General features: G+C 34.5%; 1 protein-coding gene across 3 annotated transcripts in view; it reads left to right on the top strand.

Moving 5' to 3' along the window:
* The window catches only part of CrebA (Cyclic-AMP response element binding protein A), a 254,457-nt gene extending 233,068 nt beyond the window's left edge, over positions 1-21,389 (top strand). For all 3 annotated transcript variants that reach the window (XM_089631512.1, XM_089631511.1, XM_089631513.1), the window contains 6 exons: positions 2,564-2,768; positions 15,479-15,744; positions 15,838-15,955; positions 16,719-16,906; positions 16,990-17,133; positions 17,583-21,389. In XM_089631512.1, the coding sequence (XP_089487638.1) occupies positions 2,564-2,768; positions 15,479-15,744; positions 15,838-15,955; positions 16,719-16,906; positions 16,990-17,133; positions 17,583-17,771 (1,110 nt within the window). In that variant the 3' untranslated portion in view covers positions 17,772-21,389. The remainder of the gene's footprint in view (positions 1-2,563; positions 2,769-15,478; positions 15,745-15,837; positions 15,956-16,718; positions 16,907-16,989; positions 17,134-17,582) is intronic.
* Positions 21,390-21,761: the final 372 nt, after the last annotated feature.

Genomic DNA, 21,761 nt, shown 5'->3' with positions numbered 1-21,761 from the left:
AGAGTATTTTCAATAAATTTTCTGTAGCGATTTAAAATGTAGATACTATTTTCGGTTCGTTTCTATTCGTAAATTCGGCGACATTGACGTCACGCCGGGCGATGTTGACGATAGCCGGCTACCGATACCGGCCAGTGGCGGTTCCTAGTTTTAGGTCGTTTTTCAAATCAATATTTATGAATGAAAATATTAAAATTACATATTTTTAATACGATAATCATAATCAGAAAAATAAACTTTAAATCTTCCACACATTTTTTACCCTATTGCAGAATAGTAATAATATATTTTTAATTACCATTTATTTAGCAGGCCGATGATTCACACTAGATTTCAACACTCTTTGGCTCATGATGGTAGAGACGCTCCTTGGTCGAGAGGTAAGGCTCTCGACAACGAATTTGGAAGTCGCGGATTCAAATCCGAGCGTGTGTAACAAATTTGACTTTGACCGTGGTGTTTCAGATTTAATTCATTAAATAATAATATATTAATAGATATATATATGCGGCATGTTCCAAAGTATAAGTAAGATACCAACTCAGTATCGCCCGGGTGAAATACCACCATTCAGAATTGAAACTTTGTTTGAAACGGTTTAGCTGTGTCTAAACAATGACCAGATTTAAATAGCCATAGTATAACATTCCCCTAATTGGGGATGCGATATTCTAACCGACTCTTGTACGGTATTCACAACCAATTCAAGGGCATTGCACCTTCTCCCCCTTTCTAATAAACGACGAATATAACAGCGTTAGGACTATTTTTTCTACTATCTAACTGCGTCTTCAATAATGTAACAGCGTTAGGACTATTTTGTTCTACTATCCAACTGCGTCTGCAGTAATGTAACAGCGTTAGGAGTATTTTGTTTTACTATCCAACTGCGTCTGCAGTAATGTAACAGCGTTAGGAGTATTTTGTTTTACTATCCAACTGCGTCTGCAGTAATGTAATAGCGTTAGGAGTATTTTGTTTTACTATCCAACTGCGTCTGCAGTAATGCAACAGCGATTTGGTAATAATGCAACTAAATTCATAAAAGCCACCATTGTAATATTTCCTTCTTTCACATGAAGCACGTGTGTTGCAGAAATAGAGATTACTCTCACTGGTAAATACTGTTTCTACAAACAGCTCGTGATTAATTATGATTTAAGACATTAATTGCTTTATAAATTACGCTACTTTTAGTTCGTAATGTAACTCCAAATAATAATTTTAATATCGTGCTAAAACGTATGTATGCAACGTAAGTCCATCTTTCGCCGTGATCGACGATCGTGAGTAGGTACCTACTAAGTACCGTTAAATAAATAAATGTGTGTGCAAGTTGTAAAACGGCAAGCACTTAATAAATAATTCGTAAGAAATCATCATTTCAGAAAGTTACTGAAGCTCTTATTAAAATTGTCGGGTCAGGCCAACGGCACGGATCCTTCCATCAAAAAATTAAACCGACTAAAATGGATTGATTACTTCCTGTAACATTTCTCTCTGAAATTGGTCGAGATTAAAAAGCATTGAGATATTTTTAGTTACATTTAATACCTTTGATTTTTTTAATCTTATTACAAAGTAGGTTTTTAAATCTTATTACTTAGTTCAAGTTGTACAGCTTATTGACAGTTGATTATATATAGCTATTGAGTGCAAAGGGTTAAATCAGAGTTCAGAGTTGATTTTTCAATTAAAGGTTCGACTATTTATATTGTAGTCATTGACGACAACTCACTTGCCTGTTTTTTAGGTATTGCATTAAAATAACTTGTATGATTGTGTACACAACTTACACTTGCACTTACACCTCCAAAATAAAGTTCATCATTTAGATTAGATGATGCACTACTCTGTCGAATGGCGTGATCATCATGTCTTCGGCCAATATCTAAGTAAATCTTAACTTATGTGATTGTGTACAATTGCACTTACACCTCATTAGATGATGCACTACTCTGTCGAATGGCGTGATCATCATGTCTTCGGCCAATATCTAAGTAAATCTTCCAAAAAATCTCGTTTTTTTCTGTATGTTTTTTTAATGAACGTTTTTTGATGCTGTACTTTTAAGCTTCAACAAATAAATTAATTCACTTTAACCAAATAGTTTTAATCCAAAGAATTAATAATAGAATAGTTGACCGCCAGAATGACAGCTATTTATAATAATATAAAAAATGTATATTACTACCGAACGTAGGCCCACTATTTGCCCTGAAGTACTGAAAACAAATAAAATAATATTCGCACTGTAAGACATGTCACTCACTTGCTAAATCTTTAATCGAAAGTCGAGAGATGAAATAATGTTATAATCATTTACACCTGTGGTGCTGCTGTACTCTTACCGGCATCGGGCATAGGTGGGAGTGGGAGGGGGAGGGGGAGGAATATGCTGTCATTTCGCTCTGTACTGCGGTGATGATGCTGGGATCAGCCCGTCTTCAAATGATTTATTGATAGAAAGATTTGAATAATATAGATTGTCGACTTGTGCAGAAATTGAGAGGCGCCATTGAAGCATTCCTCGGTATATATACTAATGTGTGTTGTTCCCCAGGCAATGGAGGACGCCCTGGAGAGCGAGGCCGACATGGACGAGTGGTTCTCGCGCGACACCAAGAGCTGCGTGGTGCTGCACGACCGGCTGATGACGGACGCGGCGCTGGGCGCGCTGCCCATCAAGACGGAGCACTCCTACAGCCTCAACTCGGACGGGGACTCTGCGCCCGCCTCGCCGAGGGACATGCACACGCGTGTCGACGGTATTACCTACTCATTACCTATATGCTATCTTTAACCTAACTGTGTTTTTGGCTTTTAAAAAGAGTGCAAGTCACAAACTTATTGCAGGGCCCCCAAATTCAACAGAGGCGCAAAGGCGATATTCTATTCCTATATTTCTTCACGGATTGAGACGGCCCTGTTTTTACTGGTAGGTACAGGTATTATAAAAAATACATTGAAAAGGTAACATAGTAATAAGAGAGCTTTATAACAAACATCTTTGGTACCAGTAATATTATAAAAATACATTGAAAAGGTAATATACTAATAATGAAGATGATTTTGACTAAAAAAAATTAAAACAAAATCGTCACTGACAGGACTCTCCATAGTCATTTGAGATCAATCGTCTTTGGTAGGTAGGTAACTACGAAATATTTATAAAAACACATCGAAATGGTAATCTAATAAGTATTTTATGAAGACATTTATAGAAAAAATGATGAAAAACATACAATATGTAGTTGTTAGGGTAAGTCTATCAATTTGAATGTGTATGCATCAAACCCCATTCCCAACCACTATTATCGTCTTTCCCTTGCCAATTTCTTCGATTTGAAAATAAGGACTCCCTAGCAGGGGCGGATCTAACGGTCAGCATTTCAGCAAATGCCCATCTGGGGCCCCCTTGCAGTTCCGTTTTTACGATATGGGCACGCGGGGCACGAACCCAGGGCCCCGGCTTGAGGGTGCCCCGTAAATCATGCCCATAGGCAGGGTGGTTCAGGGAGGTATAAATCTTCGGGCCCGAGGCCTAAGCAATCACAGTACTTACTTAATATTTAAAGCGCCCTTGAGATGATTTTGTCAGAAAACGGCGCTATACAAATCACCAAATTATTATTAAGGTATATCTACAATAAATGAAAAGACTACTTGAAACGTAACAATGCATCACAATAATATTGTTGTCATGCACGACTTATTTTTCTTCACATGAGCTCCACTCAGGAGGCCCTGAGGAAAAGAATTTCCCTCGGGGCCTTTGTCATCTCTAGGGATGCTGTGTGAAGGGTTTTTTGAAGGAGAATAAGAGGAAGATCTGGAAGGAAAAGGTTATGAGGGGTGGGTATGAATCTGGGGTCAGTCAAGTCATCCCTCCCACTGTGGTGCAAGGCGATGGGTCGAGAGAGTCCTTCAAGGCACAATATGTCCACTTTGGGGATGCTGTGAAAATAGCACACATTGAGGACACACGACTAAATATATCAAATTTAAAACCTATACACATTGAGGACACGGGACTCGGAAAAAATATTTTACAATTTTATTTAAGCGGAGAATTTTGCTTGTGCAAAAATGGAAGACGTAGCTAGAATTAGATTGAACTCGCGATGCGTGCGGGGGAATCTGCTAGTTCAACTGACATGTTTTGAAGACTTCCGTTTTAAACAATACTAAAAGATTTCCATTTAAGAAAATACTGAAATATGTTCCTCTAAATATTGTTGGGATAATGACTTTCCGAATATAATATATAATGATACTGACAGTTTACCAAACAAACATTTGTTGCTTTTATCTTTGACCCATAAACAATTTCGCCTTTCTTCTTCTGTGTCTATTGCATATGTTCTTATTTGTATTATGTTAACATCATTTTTTTTAATTATTTTTTTTCAACATGTTAAAATACTTATTACATTTAAGAATTAATACAAGAAAGAGAAAAGTCCCAATAAACTACTTTGTAGTAGTTTATCAAAGGGTGCTTTTCACGTTGAAAAGAGAAAAACTTATTTTACATAGATAAATGATAAGAGCATTGGTCTAGTTTAAATCCATACTTTTGCCCCTTGGTTATGTTTGCTGACTGCCTTTCGAGTGTCGCCCGTATCCGCCCCAGCTACCTAGTAGGTATCTTACTTATTAAAATGTCTGTCTTTATAACTGCTAATTCTTGGTAGAATTCCATCGTAAGTCTTCAGACTAGACCAGTCTGAAGATGGACGTGATTGGCTGAAACCGGTCCGAGAGTGGAATAAAGTTTAAAATTGGTTTTAATTGTACTCATTATCATTAGTATCTTATTTCTTAAATTCCTTTGGCCTTACCGGTCAGAATTACTTCTCTTCGTGTAGGTATCGTACCTGCAGCTTGTCTTAAACAAATATTTGCGATTAAATTATTGACATGGGTCCCTATTATAATAGAATTACACAAACAATAAAGTCGTTTTGAAACCGTTTGCTATTCAATATATTATTATAGTCTACTATTTGAACAGTTTGGTATTATCGAGTTTACACCTGTTCACTAGATGACTAAGAAAAAATAACAGAATTCTTCAATAATATTTTTGAAACTCATTTCACAAAAGCCTAACCTAATAATTTATTTCAGAAACGTTGGTGTTAAAATACCACTGTTAGCACTGTCACAGTTCATAGTAAATGTATGACTCTCAGAAGATCCGGGCGCAATATCCAGATAAGAAATAATATCCTCAGATAACTCGTTTGTTCATTTTATACGTAATAAATAATTCCGGGGCGGCGGTACCCAAACCCGCCTCTCAAATTTAAATGACCTCGGTCCTGAACTTACATGTTATAAAACACATAACCGACCTGTTAGAAAGTTACACAATACTTAATAGTAGAATAATAAACACTTTCCCTTAAAAATGTATTGATTCACGCAATTTGTAATTATCTGTTTCACCTTTCGAAATATTTGTCAGTCAGTGGCTGAGTTGGCATCGCGTTTGGGTCCCACCCAGGCGTAGTGTGTTCTCGTGTGTCCTCGGCTGGATAAGTCCTCCTTCACAACGCAAGCAACATTTTCCGCTTACTGTGGTGGTAGTAGGAGATTTTCAAATATTGTCAGGTTATTCGTAACCCGTTATATGTACCGTATAACGTTACCCGGAATATGAAAGCAAAAAAAAAATTGTTCTTTCGACTTCCCAAATAATAATCGAGCTACACATATCGATTATCTATGTTGTCTGCGCGAGACAAGGAATTTTAAAATGAGAGTCGCCGTGCAGTAGGTCCCTGCAATAGGTAGAAAGCGCCCGGCAGGATCACCTTATGTTGATCCTGCCGCACGCTCGCTAAAACTCTTTTTAACTGGTGGACGCATACTAGCGGAGTTTTTGTGAGAACAGCAGTCGTGAACGCGCTGAATTTCAACTACCAAGAATTCTCAAACTTTAGGGATTAATGATTAATATAATTACACAGTTTAATTTTTATTTTTAAATGCTGTAATTTAATGTTTTTTGTCGATATATTCATATGAATAATCGTTAAAAATAACAAGAGCTTTATTAAAATTATATATATTAATTATGTATAATAACATAATATAATAATTAAGAATTAAGCATAACAGCTATTTCTTTTAAAATAATACATACCTATATTTATTGAGATTTATAAAAATAAATAATAATATTTGGATGATTTGTATAGCGCCGTTTTTGTGCAAAATCACCTCAATTTTCTATATATTTGTCACCACACTCCAACTTAATTTTTTATGGACCTATAAAAACTGATCATTAGTAATTATTAATACAAACGGAAAGCATTTTTCCATGAGAAATAAATCATTAACTCAGGTAAGCACGGAATAAAAACATCGATTACAAGTAGTATTTTGATATTTAAAAAATGAATCTGTAAAAAACTAAGTTTTTTTGCTATAAATACATCTGTTTTTATTAATAAATATATGTATATCTAGATTTTACTAAATAATAAATCTTCCCCCCCCCCCAGGGACTGGAGTCAACCACGCTAACAAATGAGCCAAATCCCAATTTGGTAGGACCGACATTTATTGCGTATATTAACTGTTGTAATGTCATTCAATTTCAGATAAATGCGTATATGTCCACTTCAATGCATTATCATCGACAACGAGTCTAACTGCTGAGTTTCAGCTCGATTCGATGTCAGGTAGTTAATACATACTTTCAAGAAAACGAATGTGAATTTCAAATAGATGTATTGAAAAGGTATAATATTTTGGTCACGAAAAATAATAATATAAAAAAAAAACACAAAATTTCCCTCACGGTTTGAGAACTAAAAATGCCCCTAGCTAAAATTATGTCACCAGGAAAGAAACCGTCAAAAATACTGGCACAGATCTGACGTCTGTCCGCTGCCGCTCTCCGCGGGCTTCTGAAGAAATCATAGAATTCAATAATTTTTTTTTTGTTACTCCTTGTATTTTGTATAATTGTATATGTAACTGTATGTATCAAAAAAATTGACAGTAAATAAAAAAAAATAAAAAAATACAATGTTTTACTCAAAATTATTACGTAAGCGCCAAAGTGGATTTTAATTTTTTTGTGAATAATTTAATAAAAACGGAAAAAAGGTAAATCAAGTCAAGTGGTAGCAAATAAACATAGCCATAAAACAGTATTTTTTTAAAAGTTGTTTCTTATATACGAGTTTGAAAAAGAAATCTATTCAGTAGTTTGCGCTTATATTTTTCATGACGTCATTAACAATTTTATTTTAATTCTGATCAAGCCAAGCGATAGAACAAGCTTAAATGTATCCATGGTATATTTTTGGTATTGTTAACCTATACCGATTCGTAGTAAAGATTAAGGCGATGCACTACGTAGTAATGCAAAATCATATGTTTTTGGTTTGAAAATTTGGTCGCCTAGAAATGTTTCAGATACATATTAGCCTTTGAAATAATCGAGTATTTTTTACATAAGTCTTTTTATTAGCCCAGAAAAAAATAATTTATAAGGCCTATGAAAACGTTTTTAAAGTTCAAAATGTTCTACTTACGAACCCATTTTCGGTTATGGTTTTATTGTATAATGTGGCAAATTAAGTTATTTATGAAATGATCGGAACACATTTAAATATTTATGCCTGTACATCCACAAAATAAAACAAAAGGCACTTTTTGGCCATGTTTTTTTCTTGCATAAATTAAAACAGCTGGATGGTGTTAAGCGGTAATTTAAGCCTTATCGCCATCTACGTAAGGAATGTTATTGATGGCGCCATTCTATTGGCAGGAAGCGAAGTTCGTTTAATATCCAATGCAGACAATTGCGTAATAATATGTTTTCTAAAACGATATGTAGGATCATCATGTTTCGTAGAGTTCGTTGATACAAGATACAGAAAAGTTAATACATATAATATGTAATTTCAAATGACAATATTACGCGTTTTGCTCTGGAAAACAGCCGACATAAAAAGGTGCATATTGAGGTTAATATTGATTAGATACACAAAATGCACATGCCATGTTGTTACTTACATGCAGTTATTAATTACCTACTTTGAACCGTATAAATTGTTTGAAAATTATCATTTAATTTATTGTTTTGAAAATAACTTGTCCATAACAATCAATATTGCAAATAGTGCACAAACTTGCAGATCTACGGTCGATCGAGTGGAAATTTGTACAATCTATTGCTATTGACGCATCAAATTGTTCTTGTTGATACTTTGAAACAAAGTAATTCTCGTGTAAAGGATTTACAAAAGTACCTTACACAGTATATACGCATCTTAATCGCTCCGAACTAACATTAAAAATATATGATTTTTAACCCATGAAATAGAAAGTAAAAAGTTTTTGCGGTGTTTGAAGTGTTTACAGTGAAGGATTTCAATTCAATTTAACTCAAAAGTGACTTGTGTACTGAGAAACATTGAAAAACATTTGTGATCCAATGATAAAGTGAAGTAACAATCAAAAAGTGACAGCTCAATGTATTTTACCAGCTACGATTAAAATTTGTCTAGTGAAATACATCAAATTCTATTGATATAAAATTAGCTAACAATAATTAAATTATCATACGAAGTGTTTTTGAATCAGTGAAATAGGACTCATCTCTCTAAAAAAAAAAAATCAAAAAATTAACAGCAATCAATGAACACAACAATAAACAACTATTTTTATTTTCTTTGCTGCTCGGTTCCTATTATAATCTGATAAATCCACGCATCGCCTTGCGCCGTTCGTGGGTCAGTGGTATAAACAGCCGGACGAGTTTATGCAGACATTCCGGTGAAGTCGGATCGAATCCTACTGAAGCACAAAGAAAAAGTTATTTTATAAATAAATAAATTCGTACATTTTTATTTTTAAATTTAAAATATCCGATCATCGAACCTTTCTTCAAAATGAATAAGCAAAAGAAACCTCAAAAAAAGGCGCCATCTAGCGACTCGGAAGAAGAAGACACAATGACTAATAAAATGATCAAATGCATTGAAAAAAAATTTAATGAATTAACCAGTCAACTTATGAAATCTTTTAATGAACAAATAAAAGAACTTAAGAAGTCCGTCGAATTTTGCTGTGAGAAACTAGACGAATATGAAGAAAAAAACAAAAGCAAAGAATTATTGATTAAACAACTTCAAGCAGAAAATAAAGAAATAAAACTACATATTAATAAAATGGAGCAAAATGAAAAACAAAATAACGTCGAAATACAGGGTGTTCCTTTGAAGGAAAATGAAAATATCACAAAAGTATTTAATAATATATTGGAAACACTCAAATGTGATAAAGAAACTATTAAAGTGGCAAATATTTTCAGAAGCAAAAATAAAAACCCGAACAAAAATCCTCCCATTGTAGTTTGTCTACAAAACAAAGATAGTAAAGACGTAATCATAACACATAAAAAGAAATATGGTATTTTATGTGCAAAAAACATAAATTTTGAAGAAAACAACACAATATATATTAACGAACAACTGACCCAATACAATAAACATCTACTTTACCTTGCTAAATCTTCAAGGCTTGGGTACAAATTTATTTGGGCAAAGAACGGAAAAATTTGGATGAGAAAAAATGAAAAATCTCCCATCATACAAATAAACAGCACAGAAGACATCCCCTCCGAATAATAATAATAACACCACATAGCAAACACCAATCAACCTTTAACATGGCTGAAGAAAACCATATACATGAAAATTATAAATGTACAAACCCAAATGAACTAAATCTACTTTTTAAAAATGTTAATTTCTCTATTTTAAATATGAATATTAGAAGTTTAAGGAAACACTTCGATGAGCTCTGTATCCTTATTAATAACCTAGATTTTTCTCCAAGCGTAATTGTTTTGACTGAAACACAAATGAAAGATGTTATTCCATATAACTTATCAGAATATACCACAATTTCCTCTGCCTGTAAGCATACTGGTCATGATGGAGTCACTGTCTTCTTTCATAATACTCTGAAAAATGTTGCCACTGAATTTATTGAATTTAAGTCAGCCAATGCAATAAAATTAACCTTTTTTCAAAACAACTATAAATATCACGTACTAGCCATATACAGATCCCCATCATTAAATGATTTTTTATTTGTAAAAGAACTAAAATCTTTTGTTAGAAATCTTGACAGAAACAATTTTACTTTTTCCATTTTGACAGGTGACATTAATATAAATATTAATGATAACAATATAAATGTAAATTGTCAAAATGAGTATCTAGATTGTTTATCAAGCTCTGGATATACGTCATATATTAGCTCACCAACTAGAGTAACCTTAAGTAACTCTGCATGTTTAGACCACATATTTGTCAAGTCGCACAAGGCGACCAATATTATCTCTTCAATTCTTGAAACTAATATCACAGATCATTACCCGACCTTTTATGGACACCATTTCAAAAATACACCTCTAAACCAAAATTCTGTAACTCTAGAAAAAGTAGACATTGATTATAAAACTCTAAACTCTTTACTTCAGTCAGAAAACTGGGAAAATGTAATATCAATAGAAAATCCACATTTAGCATTAGAGAATTTCTATAATACTCTTAGAGAGTATATTCTAAAAAGTGAAAGTAAAATAGTTGTCACTAACAGAAAATATAAAAAAATTAAACCTTGGATTACAGTTGGATTAATTATATCAATTAAACAAAGGGATAAATTATATAGAGAAATGATAAAATATCAAATGGATTGCCAAAATAATAATCTCAGAACAATGCCTTACCTGAAAACAAAATATCTAATGTACCGAAACTTACTAAATAGACTGATACGAAACTGCAAAAAGAAATACTATTGTGAACAAATTGAAAATGCTAAAAATAATACTAAAAAAACTTGGAATATTATAAATGAAATTGCCAACAAAAAAATTATGTCTTCAAATATTGTAAATGAGGTTAAAATAAATAATGAAATAATAACTAACAAATCGACCATTGCAGAATGTTTTAATAACTTCTTTACAAATATAGTAGACGAGGTACTTCAATCTTCCGGCATTAATGTTAATCATGATTATATGGAGACATCTCCTCTATTAGACTCTAATAACGATTCAATTAACTCAATAGAATATTTTTCTCCTATTACATTTAATGAAATTGAAAAATATATTGATAACCTAAAACCATCCAACTCTAAGGGAAATGATGGCCTATCATGTGATACATTAAAAAAAATAAAACAACATGTATTAACGCCATTACAACATATCTTTAATATATGCCTCAAAGATGGTCATTTTCCAGAACAGTTTAAAATCTCCACTATAATACCTATTCATAAATCTGGGGATACGCATAAATTAGACAATTACAGACCAATATCCCTTGTTTCAAACCTATCAAAAATATTCGAAAAATGCATCAAATTTAGAGTCATTGAACACTTAGAAAAATATAAAATTCTATCGAAAAACCAATACGGCTTTCGTAAAGATCTAAGCACTGAGGATGCCATATATGAATTGACAAAAAATATTTATACATCTATCGATAAAAAAAAGAAATGTCTTGCCATATTCCTAGATTTAAGAAAAGCTTTCGACACCGTTAATCATAATTTACTCATTAAAAAAATAACTCAACTGGGCTTCAAAAAACACACACTAAAATTACTATCAAACTATCTTAAAGACAGAACACAAAAAACAAAAATTGGGAATAATTATAGTTCAGAAACACAGATAAAAAACGGAGTTCCGCAGGGAACTGTTCTTGGCCCGATTTTATTCTTAATTTATATTAATGATTTATGTAATTTTGTAATCCCTGGTAAAATTGTTTCTTACGCCGATGACACGGCAATAATAGTGGATGGTAATAATTGGACAGAAACTTTTTCGAATGCAACTGTATGTATTTCACTTGTTTCAAAATGGTTAAAATACAACAAACTTGTCTTAAACTACAGCAAAACATTTTACTTACCTTTTTATAAAAACATCAAAAACAAACCAAAAGACAACCTTAAAATTAGAATCCATAATACAACTTGCAATCAAGAAATGTGCTTCCTGTGCAACGAACTCGCTAATGTCAAAAATATAAAATATTTAGGAGTATCAATAGATATTAATCTTAATTGGAAATCTCATATTAATCAAACCACTTCAAAACTAAGATATCTAACCTACATATTTTATAGACTCAAGGAAATTTTAAACGCTGAAAAATTGAAAATGATCTACTTCTCCCTGGTGCAATCTGCAATCACTTATGGCATAATAGGATGGGGTGGTGCACCTGATACATTTATTAAGCCTCTACAAATAATTCAAAAGCACATAATTAAAGTCATATATAACAAAAATAAAACATTTTCGACCGACCTATTATACAAGGAATCTAAATTATTTAACATTCGTAAATTATTTATATTACAAACTATGAAATATCTATTTAAAAACAAAAACAATTTCAAATTAAATGAAAACAGAATGAGCAAAAGAACAAATAATATATTTTACACCCCCCAAACCAATACTAAATTAATGCAGACGCATAGCAGTGTCATTGGTCCTCGTACATTTAACCTTCTACCACTACAAACTCAAATGATAAATAAAAAGATAGAATATATTAAAGAGGTAAAATTATGGCTGATTGACGCAGATATTGAAACGCTTTTACTATAAATTTATTTATCCTTTCTACAACTCACTTGCTGAAACTTTATAAATTATTGTACATGATGTTTTTCTCTTTACTTTTTATAATAACTATAAACAAAAAAACTTTTTCTACTAATGTATATTATACTTTAGGTACTTGAAATATAGTAATCGTTTTATATTACCCACACTCAGGCAGTCAGTGCCTTAGTGGGTTTTCATTTCTTTTGTAAACTATTTGGTATTATATATTATGTTATTTTATACTATCTATTAATATGTATAATATGTGTAAAGAAATGAAAATAAATAAAGTAATAAAAAAAAAAAAAAAAAAAAAAAAAAGGATTTCCGTATTATTTAATGTTAATATAAGTGCATTGCGGGCGAGTTTGTGCGCCCAAATAAATGACAATGGAATCTTCATTCGGGTCAAATTAATCAATTAAACTTTAAATATATCCACTTTATGTGATCTAATATAAACATATACATTTAATTTACACTTTGCGTATTTCTAATACTTATTACATATACAATTTTAACATTTTGTGCATTCGTATGTTATTCATCTGCTAAAGCTTTTTTCGACTTTTTTGATGTTTAACACACTTTTTATACGAGTATTTTAATTTAAGTGATTGCTTCATTCGAATTTGATTTCATCATCTACCCTACCGCAGTATGAAACTTATTACCGCCTGTATGAATTTTATTCCGCGAGTCAAAAGAGCCCAAGCGCCAAGTGTACTAATGTAGTGTACAGAAATTTAGACCCCACTGAAGTACAAAACGTCAATTTGGCTATTTTGAATAAAGTAAGAAAATGTCAAACAAATTCGAATGAATTATAACTTATAACGTTTGAATTTTATTCCGCAAGTCAAAAGAGTCTAAGCGCCATGATAACTAATTTGGGTGCATGAAAATTTAGACCCTACTGCAGTACTGAAAGTCAATAAACTGCAATGAAAAATATTGTGAAAAAAGTATATAATATACCTACATACATACATATTATATTCAAATAAATCAACAAACGCTGATTCCGAATATATAAGTTTTATTGTATATTTTATACGTACAATTTTAAAAACGAATAAAACACTAGCGTTGTAATACACCTTTCGCCTATAAAATCCACACCAAGGTTGCCAATCCGTGGAGAATTCCCGAATATGCTGGGAATTTTATTTTCAAGAATTGGGTTTTTGCAAGGAGAACTTTTTGTGGGAAAAATTCGGGGATTCTGGGCATTTCTTGATTACCCAACCATATTGAAAAAAAATATTTACAATAATTATGAGAACGCACTATATTTCGTTTTCGTTCGCAGCAAATTTTCAAAAAAAGTCTATTTTTAAAGACTGATCGAAAGAGAAAATGACTAGATAATAAAAAATAGTGCTAATTTCAATAGATATTTTTTCCTTTTTGGAGGCAAAGGAATTTTTGGGGAATTTGTAAATCTCTTCATCTCTTGTGGGTATTTTAGAACGTATGCATTGGCAACTCTGGTCCACATTCTCATTTGTACTGTGGGGATGTGGTAAGGAGACTAATAAAAGAGGTTACAGCGTTTATTGAGTCAGTGTTGTAGCGAGAGATGATTCCGGACCGATGCTTACGCAGTTGGTGGATATAGTCGACGGTGAATTCCCCAGGCCGAAGATCGACACCGCATGTAGTCAGCGGCAAATACCCCTGGTCGAAGATCGATACCAGATGTAGGCGGACATGGTGGTGGTGGAGTGGGGGTTTCGACACAGCGTTGGTGGAGACCGGGCCTTTTGGATGAAGTTCACACTGGGGATGACGTTGAGTCTTCCTGGTCCTCCAGTGTGAAGTAAGGGAGCCGAAGGTAGGGTTAACCTGGTCGACAGGTGATGCGAGCGCGGATGAGCTCGCTGCGCGGGAGATGCAGGCCGGCGGAGATGTCACAGGGTCAAGGCGCAGACCAGCGAAGATGTCGTGGGGGGGCGCTGGCCAGGAATGATATCACAAGGCCAAGGCGCTTTTATAATCCTGCAAAGTCAATGATTATCCGTTGCCTCTCGTTTAAGGTCGGGTGATGCCAGGCGTAGTAGGTCCGTGGTAATTAATAGTGGGACGCGGCCACAGCGGCCGCCCGATTCAGTTAGCGGTGAGCGCTCGTACTGCGTACTCACTTGTAAGACTGACTAACTGACTAAGTACCTTGACGTAGCCGCTTATATGGGCGCAAATGCGTTCGAGAACAAATCAGCAAATAGCGAGTATGTAGATGCGCCGTACCTACGATGTTTCACTAGTAGGTCCTAAGGCGATGCGGGTTGCACGTATGAATGTTCCCGAACCTTCTAGTAGTTACCGCTACAAAACCAAAGAAAATATTTTAATGCGTGTTTTTAAACACCGGTAAATTGTTTATCAGGTGCGGGCATTGGATGCATTTTCGCACTTTGATTCAATACAATAACATTAGTGACGAATGCTAACATTTTACCTAGGGTTCTTCGATGTTAAAAGCAAGCAATCTTAAGAATAAAAAACATCTTAACTCCCATATAAAGTACAGCGCCGGTTGAAAAATGTTAGCTTTTGAAATTGGTCAGCGGTGACAACATGGGTCACATAAAATTTAAAAAAAAATGAAAACTTTGTAAATTATTAAAACTAACAATAATAAAAATATATATACAGGTAATTAAGTTGGAAGGTCATTATTAAAAATTAAAAATAAATGGACTGCAGTTCCTCACTTGGCTATTTTGAGTACACACTGTTGTAGGACCCTAAAACAGTATGAAAGCAATAATATGTTGTTGTCGGTTGTAGATATGGAGGACGAGTGCTTCCCCGCAATCCCCCTGCGCAGCGCGTGGTCAGGTGGTGTACTGGGCCCGCGACGGCTGCCCTCACCGCGCCGCTCAGCCGGGCCCCGCGCCTGCTCGCCCATGGTCAAGTCCGAGCCCCCGTCGCCGCCCTCCAGCCCCGAGCCCGACTCGGCACCCTGCAGCCCAGCACCCCGCTCTCCCTCGCCCGCCTCAAGCCAAGCCTCGCCGCAGCCCATGCGCATGATCGACTACGTCATAGACCACACCGTGAGTTGTCACTTGCCACACTTATTTCACTTCTCCACTCCTTATTTGCTTGACTGTTGATTTAATAACTACAAACAACTACTTGTGTTGCAGACTGGCAGCATACATTTACCACAAGGCTCGCTAAGAAGGGGGACACCACTCTTGCTGGGCTCCTCTGCACTATCCTCCCTGCCTAAACTCAGTATCAAACTGGAACCAAACACCTCAGGTTAGTTCAACAAACAAACAAACAAAACCACTAACAAAAGAAACAAACAGCTAACACGGTGAAGGTTTTAAAAAGTGCTGTTAGAGCACAAAGATCCATCACAGTTATGATTTGAGATTTTCATGGCTAAAGATATTACATATCGAGATTTGTTATAGAGGTTGTTTTAGGGAGATCGTATTAGCGTATTACGAAAGGCTTTGAAAATTATATTCAAGAGGGGGTGGGGAAGGAAGCACAAGGGGGAAAGTTGGGGACTTTTGTAAAAAATCATGTCTAAAGGTCTTCTAACATCTGTGAAAAATTCAGCTTCCGGGGAATTAGTTCCGACATAAGGTGTTTTTTTCTCTTCATTGACTGGGCAATATATACCAATATTTTTTTGGATGCCAGGGCAACTTTAATGTCCAGATAAAATTTTGAAAGGCTCAATCAAGTGACCCCTTTTTCTTCTTTCTTTTAACGTTGGTGATCTTAGTTCCTCGAGTCTATCTTCATATTGCCAGTCTTCAAAGCTCTTGGTATTTTTGCCAATCGTCTCTGTACTCTCTCTCTAATAGATCAATATCTTTTGCAAAATATGGACTCCATATTTGAAAAGCATATTACAAGAAAAGCCGCGCATATACTATATTTATATTTGAATATTTCAAAATGTGTCGTGGCAAATTTTTGCGCTGCCAAATCGTTGGTATTTGAGTGTTTAATTTTGAGTGTGGGTTAGTTAGGTAAGGCTTTAAAGTAATATGTTTGTTTGTTGTAGGTTTCGGTCTGCCCCCCACCCCGCCCTCCTCCCTCAGCAGCGAAGACAGCGAGGGAGGCCTCTCCCCCTCCCCGCCCCCCGCCGTCCCCTCTGCACCGGGCACACGCGGCCGTGCGCAGGCGCACCTCTACCCTCCCGCCCACCACCAGCGACAGCCCATACACACACCGCTCATCAGCACGCAACCCGTGAGTGCCTAACTTGTAACTTCTGCAATGATTATTTAGTATGTAAAAATGCCAACTGGTCTAATGGTTGTGTTGCATTGCAGAAAGGTTCAACTGGCTCCCTGGAGCTGACGGAGGAAGAGAAGCGCACGCTGCTGGCTGAGGGATACCCCGTGCCCACACGCCTGCCCCTCACCAAGACCGAGGAAAAGTCATTAAAAAAGATCCGCCGCAAAATAAAGAATAAGGTAAATGTTTCGGGTAATGATATATCTGGTGTCACTTTAGCCGAGTTGAAGTGTGCTCAGCCCTTTTGGTAAATGTTTTCTTTTAAGGTAAATGTTTCGGGTAATGATATATCTGGTGTCACTTTAGCCAAGTTGAAGTGTGCTCAGCCCTTTTGGTAAATGTTTTCTTTTAAGGTAAGTGTTTCGGGTAATGATATATCTGGAGTCACTTTAGCCGAGTTGAAGTGCGCTCAGCCCTTTCGGTAAATGTTTTCTTTTAGAGTAAGCGTTTCAGGTAATGATATATCTGGAGTCACTTTAGCCGAGTTGAAGTGCGCTCAGCCCTTTCGGTAAATGTTTTCTTTTAATAGAGGTTTGTCAGGTAGAAAACTTTGCATAAGAAGGAGAGATCAACTTCAGGTTTAATTAAGGCTTGATATAGTTGATCTAACTGAATTATTAATTTCCAGATATCGGCACAAGAGAGCAGACGCAAGAAGAAAGAGTACATGGACCAACTGGAGAGGAAGGTGGAAATCTTGGCAGGGGAGAATGTGGACTATCGCAAGCGCGTTGAGTCCTTGGAACAGTCCAATAACAACCTGTTGAGTCAGTTGGCGCTTCTGCAGGCCGCAGTGGCTCGTGCTGCCAGGAAGTGATCCGCACAATGAGTCCGCATCTGGAACTATTCCTGCAATCTTACTCTAAACCCGAACCATGCCTCAATGAACCATGCCCTTAACCAGCCAATGTTGCACAGGCACTGAGACCTCCTTAGCTGTATTGTACAGATCTCTCCGACACATTTCAGAGATATCTCTTAAACTTCCCAGGAACCTCTCGGGACTCTTCAACAGGCCCTTGGAGTAGATATTTTACTCTTGTTAGGTGTCTGAATCTGAAATAGTGATGCTATTTGTGTAAAGAATGGTTGCTGAAACTTGAATTTGACTTGAACTTAATGTTTTAAGCGTTTCTATCTGAAGATTTAATTTGCTATTTTATATGTTGTATTTACGAGGCAAATATTCCATGAATCGAAAATGAGAGAGATATTTTTCCACCAATGCTAAGAGCATTTTGGTCGATCTCCTCTACGGTAAATTAAGTTTATTATAATATATACAATGGGTAATAATTATCTCCGTTTAATCCAGCCATTTTAATATTTCTAAACGGAAATAGAGAAACGAATTGATATGATATAGTTTTCCAGGTCCGTGCGCAGATTCATGCCAATATGTTTAATTCGCATTTTAAATTTAACATGTTAAGACGTACTTCAAACACTGTTGTGTTTAATTGCAGGGACAATATATTAAGTGTTTACCTACAGAATGTTGGTATAGAAGATATTTTGTATATTATTTTATTTTAACGCTGCGAAAGTAAATTTGTATGGACTTCACTGCCTTCCATTTCTCTTTGGAAAAGGTCTCGATGGCATGTGAGCTAAATTAATATTTTATTAAAAATGCATGCATTGTATTATTTTGGACATTCCAATATTAAAAAGCAAAATAAATATATTTTATATATTAAATTATTTATAAAGGTTAAAAATCTAAATCTATTTACAAAACGTGCAAATATTTAATTTCATAAAAAAGATATATTAAATCGTGTTTACTATGAATCATGAATATTTACTTAGTACAAATAACTTTCTTATGTTAAATGACTGCGTGCAATTGCGAATATGTAATCTTAAATATTGGAACAAGTGCAATGATAAAAGTGATGAAAAATGGTACCCGTGCCTTATTTATTATCCCAAGATGATATTAACTTAACTGTATATCCCCCTAGTACTGAGCGCTGTAAATCCTATGTAACACATAATAAACTGTGATGGGCGATTCAATGAAATCAGTCAGACCTCTGGAATATTACACCACGCTCTATGTAACGCGTAATAAACTGTTGTGTTGTGATGGGCGATGCAATGAAGTCAGTCAGACCTCTGGAATATTACACCACGCTCTATGTAACGCGTAATAAACTGTTGTGTTGTGATGGGTGATTCAATGAAGTCAGTCAGACCTCTGGAATATTACACCACGCTCTATGTAACGCGTAATAAACTGTTGTGTTGTGATGGGTGATTCAATGAAGTCAGTCAGACCTCTGGAATATTACACCACGCTCTATGTAACGCGTAATAAACTGTTGTGATGGATGATTCAATGAAGTCAGTCAGACCTCTGGAATATTACACTACGCTCTATGTAACGCGTAATAAACTGTTGTATTGTGATGAATGATTCAATGAAGTCAGTCAGACCTCTGGAATCTTACACCACGCTCTATGTAACGCGTAATAAACTATTGTATTATGATGGGCGATTCAATGAAGTCAGTCAGACCTCTGGAATGTTACAACACATTATTGAAGTTGTATACATATTATGTAGTGCTGGTTGTGAAGTGTATGCTTTTATCCGCATTCACTATTCCATTATTATTGTGAAAGTGTGGGCACAATTCTGTGCCACGCACACTGTGAAATACACACTCATTATAACTAATTTCATAGTCTTTCCATACGAGATACGGATGTATTACTTAATATAGACAGAAGTCTCTGTCTTAGAATAATTATCTGGCAGTCGAGCGTATGACCAGTAGAAGCGTTTTAATTAAGATAATTTATTAAATGTTAGGATTGTTGTATTCCCCTACTGAGGCTGCTTTTCATCTCAATTTAAAGGCAGTATATAACAAGATTATATTCACTATACAAATGCATGTATTGTCAAAATTTGTAAATAAAATTAAATATTATATTCATATTGAGAATTGTAGGAAGAAATATTTTATAAAACTAATATATTTTGTAATGTTTTTGTGGTGGGCAATGGCGATGAAGGGCAGTTGGACGGACTGTTGTACGTTTGCCCTTTTCACTCCTAATTATTTATAAGCATTTAAAACAAATACATATGTATGTCTACTATTAAATATACTTACAGATAAGTTTAACAATGTCCGAAACACATATTTGTACAAAGTATAGTTTATTTTAAAGTTTTGGGGTGCCTACTTTTATATTGTAATTTTTGTGTGTTTGGTTCCACATTCCATAAATGTTTTTTAATTGACCTTAAAATATAAAAAGACTCAAATAGTTCGTAAATATGTAAAAAAGTACTTATGTTTTTTAAATGGTTTAGGACAAGTTGCTAAATTTCAAACATAGTGTCTTATTTCTAACTCAAATCTTTAAAAAAAAAATTACAGTCAAGTATTCTTATTTAACTTTTAACATAGGAATACAAGCATAATGAATCGATACTACCACATATTAGATATAACGGTGAATTTAAAAGAAATACATACCTAATATATTAAGATTTGTGACAAGATCGCTATTCTAGAGAATTTGTTTAAGAAATTGAATTTAAAAAAAATTAAATAAATTTATATGATTTGAGATTTTTACGGCCAAAAGTAAAAGTAATTATTATTAATTTTTCAGTTATTATGCCATGTTTCCCCTTCCTCTTTCTTTAGCCCACATTTCGGATAGCGTTACAGTGACATCTCCCCTGATGAAGGACACTGTAAAGCTTTCGGAAGCATTAGCTGAAGAAGGAGGAAACGCAACACAAAATAATAACTCTAAAATTAATTACGAAATAAAAAATCTGCTTTGGTTCATCTGAAGAATATTGGATTAGTACTGTACAGCATAAATGTTTGTGCCGAGTCTTGTGTATTTTGTGACAGTGTTTTACTTTTATTGGTGAAATATTTATAGAAGTAATAAAAAATTGTACAATGAATAATAATAATATGTTGTTGCCAATAAAGATTATTGAAAAACCAGCTGTTGACAAAATGTCCGCTTCACAGTTTAAAAAAAGTGCATTAAGCATTTAATTCTTAAATCTTCAAAGATTCGTCTCGATAGTGTTAACATTGTACCGAAACTAAGTGAGATAATATTGACGAATTATTATAATATGTAAGTTATTTTTCTACTAAATGAACTGCTAGATTGAAATGTATAAAAAATAAATAGCCAATATTGGCAAATAATAATGACTCGGTTGGAGTAAGTTAGTCTTGTGTGTGACTATATGTGTGGAGTATTGGAGTATTGGAGGTGTGAGGACACAAGTGGGTGTTGGTAGTGTTCGTGTTCACTCTTGTTACCTACTAAAGTGCCCTTTCTATGAAATATGATTGTGTGGGGCAAGCAAACTATTGTAAACAAACATCACTTGTAAACAAACGCAAGCACCCGCTGAAATAATAAAAGTCACTTTTATAGATTTTATCATTTTGTTATTCCTCTGTGATCCTTACAAAAATACTGTACAAGTACACAATTACAGGGAATGTGGATATGGACTGGGTCATAATAATATTGTAAGTGAAAAAATGTTAGTTTTGCGATAACATGGCATATTTATATTCACCTCTGTCTGATATATGTACCAATGTACCTACATACATAATAATTACATATTACAACAACTCTTATACATAAATAATGGTCCAACAAACCGGAGAAACATATTCCTTTTTCAATAAACTGATCTACTGGGAAAGGTATTTTTGCACTTATTTAGTACATATTTCATGTGAGGTGTGTACATATGTCTTCTTATCAAACACATTCCTTCTGGCGGTTAACTCACATA

The sequence above is a fragment of the Hesperophylax consimilis genome, chromosome 5, assembly GCF_061612785.1.
Source record: "Hesperophylax consimilis isolate HC1 chromosome 5, BYU_Hcon_1.0, whole genome shotgun sequence".
Taxonomy (NCBI): Eukaryota; Metazoa; Arthropoda; class Insecta; order Trichoptera; family Limnephilidae; genus Hesperophylax; species Hesperophylax consimilis.
This window is presented reverse-complemented; position numbering and strand designations above follow the sequence as displayed.